The sequence below is a fragment of the Prionailurus viverrinus genome, chromosome X (assembly GCF_022837055.1).
Source record: "Prionailurus viverrinus isolate Anna chromosome X, UM_Priviv_1.0, whole genome shotgun sequence".
Classification (NCBI taxonomy): Eukaryota; Metazoa; Chordata; class Mammalia; order Carnivora; family Felidae; genus Prionailurus; species Prionailurus viverrinus.
In genome coordinates, this window is record NC_062579.1 from 28,787,795 (window position 1) to 28,801,087 (window position 13,293).

Sequence of the window (13,293 nt, forward strand, 5' to 3'; positions counted from 1 at the left end):
CTGACTTCGGCTCAGATCACGATCTCACAGTCGGTGAGTTCAAGCCCCGTGTCAGGCTCTGTGCTGACAGCTCAGAGCCTGGAGCCTTCTTCGGATTCTGTGTCTCCCCCTCTCTCTGAACCTGCCCCGTTCATGCTCTGTCTCTCTCTGTCTCAAAAATACATAAACATTAAAAAAAAATTTTTTTAATAAAAAAAAATTTAAAAAAAAAGGTTCGTATACCCCCATTACACTATTCAGTGTTGTGTATTTTTCTTTGTATTTACCCCTACCAGTGAGCTTTGACTTTCAAATACTTTTGTGTTGCTGTTTAACATCTTTCCATTTTAATTTGAAGGACTCCCTTTAGTATGTTTTGTAAGACATGTCTAATGGTGATTAACTCCCTCAGCTTTTGTTTATCAAGAAATTCTTTATCTTCTTCATTTTTGAAGGACAGTTTTGCTAGATATAGTATTTTGGGTTGACAGTTTGTTTGCAGCAGTTTGAATATATCATCCCACTCACTTCAGGCTTACAAGGTTTCTACTGAGGAATCTGCTAATGGTCTTACAAGGGTGGCCTTGTATATGAGGAATCCTTTTTTCCTTTGCTCCTCTCAAAATTATCTTTTTGTCTTTAACTGTTGACATTTTGATTGTGTGTTTCATTGTGGAGTTCTTTAGTTTCATCCCATTTGGAATATGTTGGACTTCATGAGTCTATGTTTCTTTCCTTCCTCAGATTTGGGAGTTTTTTGACATTATTTCTTTTAGTAAGTTTTCTTGCCCTCATTTCCCTCTTCTTTTGAGACTCATTACATGTATAGTGGTCCACTTGATGTTGTTATATAAGTCATTTAGATTTTATTTACTCTGTTTCATTTATTTTTCTTTTTGTTCCTCTAACTGAATAATTTCAAATGACATGTCTTTGAACTCCCTAATTCCTTCTGCTTGATCATATATATCCATGGTTGAACCCCTCTAGTGAATTTTTCAGGTCAGTTATTGCCGTCTTCAGCTCAAAAATTGTTTGCCCTTTTTTATATTTTCTGCCTCTTTGTTTTGTTCATGTATGGTTTTCCTGAAAGTGTCGAACATCTTCATGACAGTTATTTTGAATAATTGGTCACTAATTCCCATACTTTCATTTCTTTATGGTGTGTTTCTAGAGGTCTCTTTTGTTTCTTTAACTGGGTAATTTTTTCCTGTTTCTTCATGTTCTTTCTAACTTCGTGTTGGTATCCACACATTTGGAAAAATAGCTATCTCTCTCGGTCTTTATGGACTAGCTTCTTTCAGGGAAAGATCTTCACCACTTAGACCAAGTGGGGATCCTGGGGACCTCTCAGATTTTTTTTTGTGAGTATATCTCTCTGAACTTGTGTGTGAAGATTACTAATTCAAGGAGTTTGCTAGTTTCCTTTTTTTTTTTTTTTTTTTTTTTTTTTTCAGTTCTTAGCTTCTTGCTCTTTTGCTCTCTGTCTTCTATACTCCGGGCACTCTGAAGCAGCAGCACACCACCCAGATCTTTATTTTCCCCCTCAGCAGCCTCCAGGCATCTAGATTTTGCCACGTTCTGTCAGTTTTCTGAGACAAGATAGAAACCAGAACCTTGAGCAGCACACTGAAAATCCAGAAAATTGGACACATGTTCCACTCTTCTTTTTCCACACTTAGGGAGAAGATTTTGAGCTGTACAATTTCTGTCTGCTCTACCCTGGCACCTCTGGAGCACTACCACCCTGCCCACTTTGTTCTTAGAAGCCCCCATGCATCTCCAGTGTGTCAGGTCCCATCAGGACTTCAAGATAAGCAAGACAGAAGCCAGTCTCTTGGGCAGCTGTCCTCACATTCCAACCAGAAGTCCAATTGTTGGATATCTGGTCCACCCTTCTGTTTCCTTCCCCGGGGAGAAATGGAAACTGAGAATTTCTTCCTAATCATGTGGTGTTGCACTGGTGAGGAGGGAAGACTGTGCTGAGAGCATGCCACAGATTTTTCTACTGACTTCCAAACAGCTGATTTTGTGCTCCCCTGGAAGACAGAAGCCTCTCAACTGGTTTCTGAATGTCTCACAATTGGAATTGATCTTTGTATTGTTGTTGCTTGGGAGGAAAGAGGTTCTGGGTCTTCTGTTCCACCAGAACCCCTGAGTATTCTGTTGTATACATTCATCTTATTTATTGCATCATGCGTCATTGCCTAGCACTGGTAGTAAGATGTTTTAAAACAACAATAGGGGCGCCTGGGTGGCTCAGTCGGTTGAGTGTCTGACTTCGGCTCAGGTCATGATCTTGCGGTTTGTGAGTTCAAGCCCCATGTCGGGCTCTGTGCTGACAGCTCAGAGCCTGGAGCCTGCTTCAGATTCTGTGTCTCCCTCTCTCTCTCTGCTCCTCCCCCACTTGTGCTCTGTCTCTCCCTCTATCAAAAATAAATAAAAAATGTAAAAACAAATTTTTAAAAACAACAATCATAATGACTGATTGTATTAATATTGATTAATCCATATAGAGCATTTGCCACATGTCAGGTACTGAGCTAATTGCTTTATAGGGGTTATTACCTTCATTGAACAGGTATGAAAACTGAGGTCCAAAAAGGTAAGTTGTTTCAAGTTATGCACTTAGATGGAGCTGGGATTCCAGTCCAGGCCATCCATATCCATAGTCCACTTTCTCAAACCCTCTGATGATACTCAATACATTTGCTGGATGGATCACTGAGTCCCGACCAGAATCTCACACCTCCTTTTCTGTGATTCACTGTTGGATCTGTTCTAGGAAACCGTTCTTTGCCTTCTACTTGCATCTCCCCTGTCATTTTGGTTACAAAATTCCTCATGTACAGCCTGCCATGCAGCGTGCTCCTCCCCTGCTTTATTCTACCAGAGGAGTTTCTCAACTTCTCTCTCAGTCCTCATCTCAGATATAATCAACCTTAATGTGAAAATGGTCACTTGAATCCTAAATGCCTCTCCGTTCACTTCAGATCATAGCAACTCCTCTTCAGGCTCAAGAATCTTTTAATAAACCTGCAAAGTACTTTCATCTCACTTCACAAGTGGAAAGCTAAAGGAAAGTGAGCAATCACATTGGAATAGTCATAAAAACAAAGGCTTCCTGATGGCTGTTCTAGCCATGCATTTTAGATATGAATTTATTTACAAATGATTGCATTTTAATTTGGGACATTGACTTCTCCACATTTTTATAGAGACAGCATTTTATTCTTTGTACAATAAAAACATAAGACATAATTTAAAAAAATCTTTAGAATTCCATCTTGTCACCCTGGGAAGAATGACATTGTTCAGTAATTTTAAAAATGCCTCCTCACCATGATAAAGTAGCAAGCATCAGGCTCACAGATGCATGGCAGCATTAATGTTTAACTGTAGTCCTGTGCAACAGGATATAAACTCTATCCATCAAGTTCTCACAAAGAGTAATGATAAAACTTAAAGGTTACTATTTGTATTTTTGTTCTAGAAATCCTGAGCCATTCACTGCATACTTCCTACCTGGCAGTGATCCTGCGTTTTTTGTAAAACCTAAGGTTGGAAAACTTCTTCCTTTTGACACTGAAGGAACTCTCATCATTGTGGGTTTTAAACCCCAAATGTACAGTAGGAAGTACAAAGCAACATTAGCAATACAGGTAAAGTGATTTGTATATTCACATATTGTTTTCTGTAATAACCTATTCAAGAACTTCAGGTGATTTGAGATAGAGATTTTGGAATCTTTGATGAAGCCATAAGGTATTGCCAAAATGTTAAAGTCTAAAATGAAGGAAATTAGGGGTGCCTGGATGGCTCAGTCAGTTAAGCATCTGCCTCTCGATTGCAACTCAGGTCATGATCTTGTGGTTCGTGGATTCGAGCCCTGTGTCGGGCTCCATGCTGACAGTGTGGAGCCTGCTTGGGATTCTCTCTGTCTCCCTCTCTTTCTCTGCCCCTCCCCTGCTCTCTTGTGCTCTCTCAAAATAAATAAATAAACTTAAATAAATAAAATGAAGAAAATTAAATAGAAGATAAAATTTATTTTTAATTGAGAAAAACAATGTAAAGTGGGCCATTAATATAAAAGTCTGCTCAAGTGATCATCTTAATAAAGTTAAGGTAAACACAATTTTGAAAATTTATGCAGCAAGCAAAATTTCTCCATAAGATTTCACACATGTATTTTGCTAATAGCTTCTAGGCTAAAGACAGCTTTCAAACTGTTTATGAAAAGATGTCTATTGCCAGTGTCTATTTTCAGTAGCACAGACACAAAGGACGTGTAGTTATGTTTCAAGACACAACCACTGGTGCCAAAGTGATTACTAGACTTCTAAATCAGACACTAATTAGGCAGTGCAATGGGCAGAAAGATGTGTTGTTGCTCTTTTAATGAATAGAGAAAAGAATAATGTTGAATATTTCTTGAGAAAATTGTTTATATTTTTCATCTTTCTGGGAGTTTTTACAACCCAGGTAATAACAATACAAAGCCTCTGGGGCCTTGCCGCACATTGCCCTTTGCTGTATTGATGCTTGGTTTAAAATGATCATATTGTACCTATTTCTTAAGAAATAATGACATACTCTTACTCTAAGGGATTAAATGATATATTTAAAAACAGGTTTACAAACGAAAATGATGTTTATTTTACCTAGTGCACAGTTGACATTTTTGAAATGAATTACTTTGGAGGCCTTCCCAAAATAAGCTGTGCCTGTTTTCCCTATGTTGATTTGACAATTAAATCACTGGCAGCAGAATTGAAGGGTTTCTGTGAGAGAGTAAGTTGACATATGGGATCAAATGAAAATATGAAATTTTCATTTAGTCTGAAGTGGTACAGTTTGATAAAGCTTATGTGGAAAATTGATATTGGAATGTGTTGAATAAATCACTTTTGTTGACTCTATTTTTATTTTGGAAAATTCCAAATGTGAATATGAAGAGAGTGAATAATTACTCCACATACACTCATCATCCAGGGTGAACACTTATCAAATCAGGGTCACTTCAAGTGTATTCCCACCCCCTTCCCCATATTCCATATTATTTTGAAGAAAATCCCAGACATCATATTATCTTCAACTATTTCCTATTAATCTCTGAAAGACCAAAATCATAACCATGATACCTTTATCACATCTGAAAATTAACAATAATCCCTTAGTGTCACAACATATCAAATCGCCATTTAGTGTTCAAATTTCCAATTGACTCATGCGTCTCATATTTTTTAACTTAAAAAAAGTATTAACTTATAAGAGGTTGCAAAAATAGTACATAAAGTCCTATGAATACTTCTCCCAGCTTTTCCCAATGGTGAGATTTTATAGAGCTACAGTAATATATCAAAAGAAGGAAATTGACATTGACAAAACATTATTAACTAAGCTAGAGGTCTTCTTCCTCCACGTATATGTGGTGTGTGTGTGTGTGTGTGTGTGTGTGTGTGTGTATTTCTAGACAATTTGAACTCGTGTAGATCTGTATAACTACAATCACAACTGACATACAGAACTCTTCCAACACAACTGACAGAATTGGTAACATTGTAGAAACTGTGTCATGCTCTTTATGGTCACGTCCAATACCATAACTCCTCCTTTACTGCAGCAACTGCTAATCTTTTCTCCATCTCTTTGATTTTCTAATTTCTAGAACATTACATGAATGGAATCATACTCTGTGTGACCTTCTGAGATTGGCTTTTTATGCTGAGCATAATGCCCTCGAGATTCATAAAAGTTATTGCAGATATCAAATCAATGATTTTGAAATCATGATTCAAACATTGTCTTTCTGACTCAAAACCCTACTCTTAATGATGTCTCACACGGTGTCTCACATGACGTCTCACATGATGTCTCACATGATAAATGTGAAGAAGTCTTAAAGTTTCTTTATCTAAATAAAAATTACCCTGCATATAGTATTATCATCTTTTAAGCTATTGATGTTAAGCATTAAATCAATTAATACTTATATATGAAACATATGATCTTCATTGTGCTTTACTTAGAAACAAAAATTAAGATCTTTAAGAACACTTCAGTGTGAACACAAACTTCAACAACTAAATTAGCAAGCTTCATAAGTTCTCTTTCAATTAAACCATATTTAGAATGATTAAAAACTGCCTTTTCCCCACTATTAAAGAAGGCATATAGCACTAGTTTTGAGAGACTTAAGTAACTTGGTCAGACTGTTTACAAAAAGCAATGTCACTCAAAGAGAATAGGTAGTCCACTAAACTTTCCATGGTTGACATAATAAATCTTAAGTAGTTTATACAAAAATGTGAAAGCTACCAAAATTATCCAAGATAAAACATGTTTGTGCAAAAGTAACATAGATGGACCTGTTATAGCTAGAGACATAACCAGACATAAGTAATATGTATATAAATACATTGCTTTTATGGGAATAAATCATTGTTATAAAACTGTAAGAAATGGAATATATATATATATTATATGTATATAATATATATATATAATATGTATATAATATATATCTTGGTTTGTATTTCCTCTTAAGCAAAAATCCAAAATAAGGATTCAAATCCAAGTAGCACATTTGCTATGTGATCTAAAGAAACAGATGCAGGGAAGCCAAGATGTGAGACAGAAAAGGAATAAAAACAAATAAAGAGTGCTTTATCAAGTCAATTACCATAGTGGGCAACTGGAATTTCATCTTACAGAATTTCTATGGAAAATAGTATGGAAGACACACTGTAGACTATTTACATCAATGGGGCTAGAGAGTTGGGGGTGTTTTTACACCAATCGAACATCCTTATGTGAAGTTATAGTATCGGGCTCTGTTTGAGCCCGATAACTGTTTAACCCAGTTATAGTATAGTTTTTGGTTCCGCTTTTACCTCTTTGATTCTGAATACACAATTACTATGAGCACTGGATGGAAGAGCCAGTTAACGACTAAAATAGGGGCTTTCCAGGTGTGCAAGAAAATCCTGCACTTAACATTCTTCGATGGATATCACATTACCCCTTACACCCTGACTCATGTTATTGCAATATTCACTTATCCTGGATTTATCCTGAATGAGTTTTCGGAACACACGTGATCCTAATCTTATCGTGGGGAAGAAGGCCTAGATAAACACAGCATCAGGAAATTCTGCAAGAGCAGTGGGATTTAAGTATGAACATAAACATGCAGAAAATGCTAGGCTTTGTAATTCACTTCTGCCGTCCTGTGCATATATACAGAAAAAAAAACAAAAACGATGGATCTTTAAAGAAATCCCTAAGTGGTACTAACGGATTTAGATTATGACTGTCATTAATGATTTTATACAATGCTCAGTAATTTCAAATGGTTGTATTATTTATAGACTTTCATAATCTAAAAAAACAGAAGCTCGACATATTTTACCAGTCCGTTCTATAGCCACAGTTAAATTCTCATGGATAAGTTCATCTTGGAAGGCATGGTTTCCATTAGTTATGTAGTTCATGCTGGGCAACAGTTTCATGCAAATAGATTGCTTCCCCTTAGATCATATGGATGCTGAGTTCACCCTTGGTGCAGACCTCTATCTCTGAGGGACCTTTTAGTGAGTGGTTCTTTTTTTTTTTTTTTAATGTTTATTTATTTTGAGAGGGAGGAGGAGAAGGGCATAGAGAGGGGGAGAGAGAATCCGAAGCAGGCTTTGCACTGACAGCACAGAGCCCGATGCAGGGCTCTATCCTACAAACCATGAAATTGTGACCTGAGCCGGAATCAAGAGTTGGATGCTTAACCAGCTGGTCACCCAGGTGCCCCGTGGTTCTTAATTCATAAAACCAAATGCTTTCCTGAATTTATTTTCCATGTTAATTATCTATTACCGGCACACTTTCAGTTTTGTACCTTTCCCATACCTTGCATGGAGAAGAGAGAAGGTATTCTCTCAATCCTTGAATGTTTCATGTGAAATTTCTCCTCTCTTTGTTTCCAGACACCGGACATGTACTGGTTGTATGATATCAATGGGTTACCTCAAGTTACCAAGCCACCGATGAATGTCAAAGCCAAAGTTGACACTACAAACAAGATGTTTGATAGACGGCCAGTTGGTCAGCACAATTTTATCCGTGAAAATGCTAAACTCATAAGGACAGGGGTGTCCTCTACCATCAAGGGTGCGCCTTTGATGTTGAAGAATAAATAAATACTTTTTCCCAAAATATTTCTTGAGCTTCAGTAGAATTGAACATATTTTCATGATTGTTCTTTCGTCTTCTGGAGTATTTCTAAGGAGTAACGTTTCAATTATAATAGGCCTTCTCTACTTTTTAAACTGACTAAATCTATTCTCTGAATATGTTATACCTGATTTCTGTTATGTGTATCTTTGAAAATAGACTGGTTGCAAATTATTGGAATTGGTTCCCTTTTAAGTTACAGAGTACATTTGTAGCAAAAGAAAAATGATTTCAGCTTAGAAATCCATGCACATAAGTATATGTAGTCCATATGCTTCTACAGTGAGTCTTTAAACAATATAGATATATTTCAAAATGATCCTGGAGAAAATTCATTTTCTCAAAGTAAAAGAGAGCATTTTGCTCGGTAGTTGTCAGTCAGAAAAATAGAATAGTAAACAGCAAATACGGACCATCTTTAAGACACTTTGGCACAAAATGACTGGCTCTGCCACGAATTAGTCATTCATATGATTTTAAGCAAATCACTTCCCCTTTTTGTGCTCTATTTTCTTACGTGCAAAACAAAAGAACTATACTAGGACAAGAATTTGCAAACCATAGATCTAGTCTGCCACTTCTTTTTATACCCCTACTAACAAATAAGAGACTTTTGCATTTTTAAATGGTTGAAAAAATTAATAGAAGAATATTAAGTAACACAAGAAAACTGCATAAAATTCAAATTTTATTGTCTATAAATAAAGTTTTACGGAAACATAGCCACAGTCATTTCTTTGTGTATTGTCTGTGCCTGCTTTTGTGCTCTAACAGCAAGGTTCAATGGACAGAAACCATAAAGCTACAAAGTTTAAAATATTTACTCTCTGGTACTTTATAGAAAAATTCGGCAACCCTGTACTAGGTCAGAAATGGCCTTTAGGAATCACTGTAAATGGACTGATTATAATTTCTTCACATGGTGTTAAGTGGAATTCTAGGGAAACGTCTATGCAGTCCATTAGTCTTGTCTGCAGATACTCAAGTAGAGGAGAGTAGAGGCCCATGTGTCCCAGATTTTTCTTCCCCAAAAAAGGACAAAAGCTAAAACTCTGTGAGTCTTCAAAAGCCTCTATTGTTCTCTGGCTCTCTAAACATGTTTCTTTGAGTATAGAGTCATAGATTATTTGTCTGTCCTTTCTTCTGCCATACCGTATGTGGGAGGAGGGGTTTGGTCAGTCTCTGAGTGTATTTCTCACAAAGCCTTTATAAAACTTCTCCAAATCCTTAGGAAAGTAAAATCATATTTGCCATGAATGTATGTAGAGATCTAAGTGCTGTTATATTTTGGTGTTTATGGCAATGCATTATATTTACATAATCTGAAACCTTCTCATATTGATCCTTCCAAGAATCACAACTTCTCTCCTATCTGAAGTGCTCCAATAATTTGAAACTGTCACACTGTACACTTTCCACTATTTCTTAGTCCAGCACTTGTGACTATCAATGGTTCCTAAGACCAAAAGGCATCACATTAATTCAGAGACTAGAGCAGTTACATGGGGAATAGAGTGAATAACCAGAAAGAAGTCTAACAATATCCACAAACTTCTTCCTTATCTCTAGAGGACAAGTAACATACTATAGTGTGCCGACATTTGTGGCTTTATATTGAAAAAGGAGTCTAAAAAGGCAGTAGGAGGTTTTACCTGGAGTTTCCTATTTGGGGACTTTGATTTGCTCTTTAGCAAGTGAATTTCCTATAGAATGAAAGATAAGATTTTTCTGGAATCTAAAGGTTCCATGTGTGCTGACACTGCACATTTAAATTTTTTTTAATGTTTTTTAATTTATTTTTGAAGGAGAGAGAGAGAGACACACACACACGGCATGAGCGGGGGAGGAGCAGAGAGAGAGGGAGACACAAAATTTGAAGCAGGCTCCAAGCTCTGAGCTGTCAGCACAGAGCCCCACATGGGGTCCGAAGTCACCAGCCGTGAGATCATGACCTGAACCGAAGTCGGAAGCTCAACTGACTGAGCCACCCAGGCGCCCCATGTTTTAAAAAGTACATAATGCTGGGGCACCTGGGTGATCTCGTGGTTTGTGAGTTTGAGCCCCACTCAGGGCTCTGTGCTCACAGTGTGGACCCTGCTTGGGATTCTCTCTCTCTCCCTCTGTCCCTGCCCCTCCCCCACTTGTGCGCGTGCTCTCTCTCTCTCTCTCTCTCAAAATAAATTTAAAAAAATAAAAATAAGAAATACATACGCTGATTTATCATTGTAGAATCTTTGAACCTTGGTCAAAGGTCTGTTAATTTACTCATGTGTTTATGCCTTTACTTAATAAAGCAGGTGCTAAGTATTTCTCCAAGCTAGGGTCTGTGCTCAACCTTGATTTAAAAACAAACGGGCCCTAATCAGACCTTTAGTGGAAGTGCCCCCTCACTAATGGAGAAGACAGGTGTGAGCAGGTAGTTTCCAGACCATATGGAAGGTGCTGTGACTGAGATCTTGTAAAAACACAGAGGTAAGGCCCTGCCGATGGAGTGAGAAAAGGCCTCAAGGAAGATGTTCCATATGGAGTTGGAGTCTCCCAGGTATGAAAGGGGAGTATGACCCCAGACTGGGAGAAGGAACATGTGCCGAAGCAGACAGATGTGACAGAACATAGCATACCCAGGGACAAGCAGTGGTTGGTGGTGAGGATAAATGATTTGGGGAGTGGTAGAAAATGTGGGAACAAGTATAGGTGGGAACACAGGAGCTTGAAGTAACTCACATTCTTAGCTCAGGGACTATATGGAATGAAGGGGTAAGAAAATGGATTCAAATTTGGATGCATTACTTTAGGTAAATATAGGATATGTATACTGAAATGGCCAGTTAGCAGATGGATATATTCATATGGAACTTAGAACATGGGTTTGATGCTGATACAAGTTTTGTGACTTATTGGTGAATCGTTAGGAGTCAAAAACAAAGCTGTACAGGATAATGCTTAGGGAAAGCTTATAAAAGCACTGGTTCTCAAACTCTAGTATGCAGTAGAATGATCCGAGCTGCCTGCTAAAACTGCAGAGTGTGAACAGAAACATTTGAAATGAAGTAGGAATGTCAGGGGGCCCTAAAACGGAGCTGGGAGGCCACTGGGGAGGCTGGTCTTATGCACATCCACACCTGGGGGGGAACATGAACTTTTAGACTGTGCCAGTCACAAACTGCCACAGGCTGTTGGAATTCTCAGAATGAGGTTTAGTTTTCTTTACTACAAGCTAGCAACTAGCACAGTAATCAACCTATCATATATAGACCAACGCTAATTATTTTTGCCTATGCCAATCATAATTCTTTCAATACAATTTACATAAGCCTGCAGTTTTTGCCTCTATAAACTTTGTCTTTCTCTTCCTTCCTCGGAGCACATTTCAGGCTCCTACCGAATCCGTGCCTCTGGTATTCGAATTCCTAAGGACCCCAAATAAACTTTTGGTTTGCTTTGCAGCCTCAGTTCTTTCTTGTTTGGCAGGAGTTTTTACAGGGGTTACTCTTCTTCATTCTGATTCAGTATATTTGGGGCTAGAAGCAAGACTCTGCATTTTAATATGTGCTTAGGTGTTTCTAAGGTTTGCACATTAAGATACAATATTGAGGAAGAGAAGAGGGGCATGGATAAAACTCTGAAAAACATTTAAAGAGTAGCAAGCATAGCAAAGAGGCCATGGTGTAAACCAAGAAGATATTGGCTAAAGAGAGGAGAAACACCTGGATCCTGCTCCTGACTTTGGGGTACACTAGTCAGGGCTCTTGTCCCCGCTGAGCCAACCAACGACAGAGCGTAGTTCCTAGAGAACAGACAGGACAAGGTGGGGTAATTACCACTGGGAAAGAAAGGGTTAAAGGGGGATTGTAAGAAACCTGGGGAAAGTTTTGAGCCCCATCCAACCTCCCTGTTGACACATTGTTGAAAGATACTTGCAGGAAGAAAAAAAAATGTTTTTCATTTAGGGTTTTTCTTCTAACCAAAACGAATATTGTAAGGTTTTGTTTGTAGCAATTGTTGACTGAGAACACAAGCAGAGCTAAAGTAAAAGCATTTATTTGGCGTCTTAGAATTGCAATTTGGGGAGCACAGATTTGGGCAGCAACCGAAATTGTGTCCCCTCAGGGAACAAAAGTGAAAGATTTTTAAAGGCAAGGGGGAATGCTTTTATCTTTACAAAGGTTTGTGATTGGTGTTGGTGGCATGAAACTAATCTTGGGCTGACTGTAATTGGTTGCTAAGGTTATCACTAGGCAAAGGAGCATTCCTATAACAAGTTGCAGGTGTTCAGGCTGAGTCCTTAGAGTATTTGGGTCTGGCCCATTTCTAAAGTTCATGCTTCTGCCAGTGAGGACGTGCAGAAGGCCCACCTCCTTAATGGCCTCCCGGCTCCATTTTAAAACCCCTGGATATAAATGAACCCATTTCATTTCACCTTTCACACAACTTCTTTCAGTCTTTTTATTTCTAAAAATGTCTTCATTTTGTCCTTTCGGGTTTTTTCCTTGTTTTTTAAATGCTTATTTATTTATTTTGAGAGAGACCGTGAGCGAGCGAGTGAGCATGCGAGGGGCAGAAAGAGAGAGGGAGAGAGAAAGAATCCCAAGCAGGCTCTGCACTGTCAGTGCACGGAGCCTGGTGTGGGGCTGGATCTCGTGAACAGTGAGATCATGGCCTGAAACTGAAATCAAGAGTCGGATACTTAACTAACTGAGCCACCCAGGTACCTTGTCCTTACTTTTGAATTACACTTTTTCTTAGTATACAATTCTGAGTTCATTATTATTTTTCTCCTAAGCACTTTGAAGCTATTTTCCTTTTTCTTTTTTCTTTTTTTCAAGTTTCTTTTAGTAATCTCCACACCCAGCATAGGGCTTGAACTCACGACCCCAAGGTCAAGAGTCGCTTGCTCCAGCTGAGCCACCCCTGAAGCTATTTTCTATGACCTTTCAGAGAAGTCTCCTGTATGTGAAGTTTTTAGCTTTTAAGTGAACTTACATTTCTTTTTAGCTTTAAGAATTTTTTCTTTCATTGCTGATTTCCTAAAAAAAAGTCTCGATTATGTATCTAGCAATGGATTTATCATTTTGTTATATTATTATTATT

The 13,293-nt window shown here is 38.0% G+C and overlaps 1 protein-coding gene across 1 annotated transcript in view; it reads left to right on the forward strand.

Annotated features, from left to right (window-relative positions):
- The window catches only part of CFAP47 (cilia and flagella associated protein 47), a 566,656-nt gene extending 557,785 nt beyond the window's left edge, over nucleotides 1–8,871 (forward strand). Inside the window, exons 68-69 of the mRNA XM_047844880.1 lie at nucleotides 3,473–3,641; nucleotides 7,956–8,871. Coding sequence (XP_047700836.1) covers nucleotides 3,473–3,641; nucleotides 7,956–8,168 — 382 coding nt within the window. The 3' untranslated portion in view covers nucleotides 8,169–8,871. The remainder of the gene's footprint in view (nucleotides 1–3,472; nucleotides 3,642–7,955) is intronic.
- Nucleotides 8,872–13,293: the final 4,422 nt, after the last annotated feature.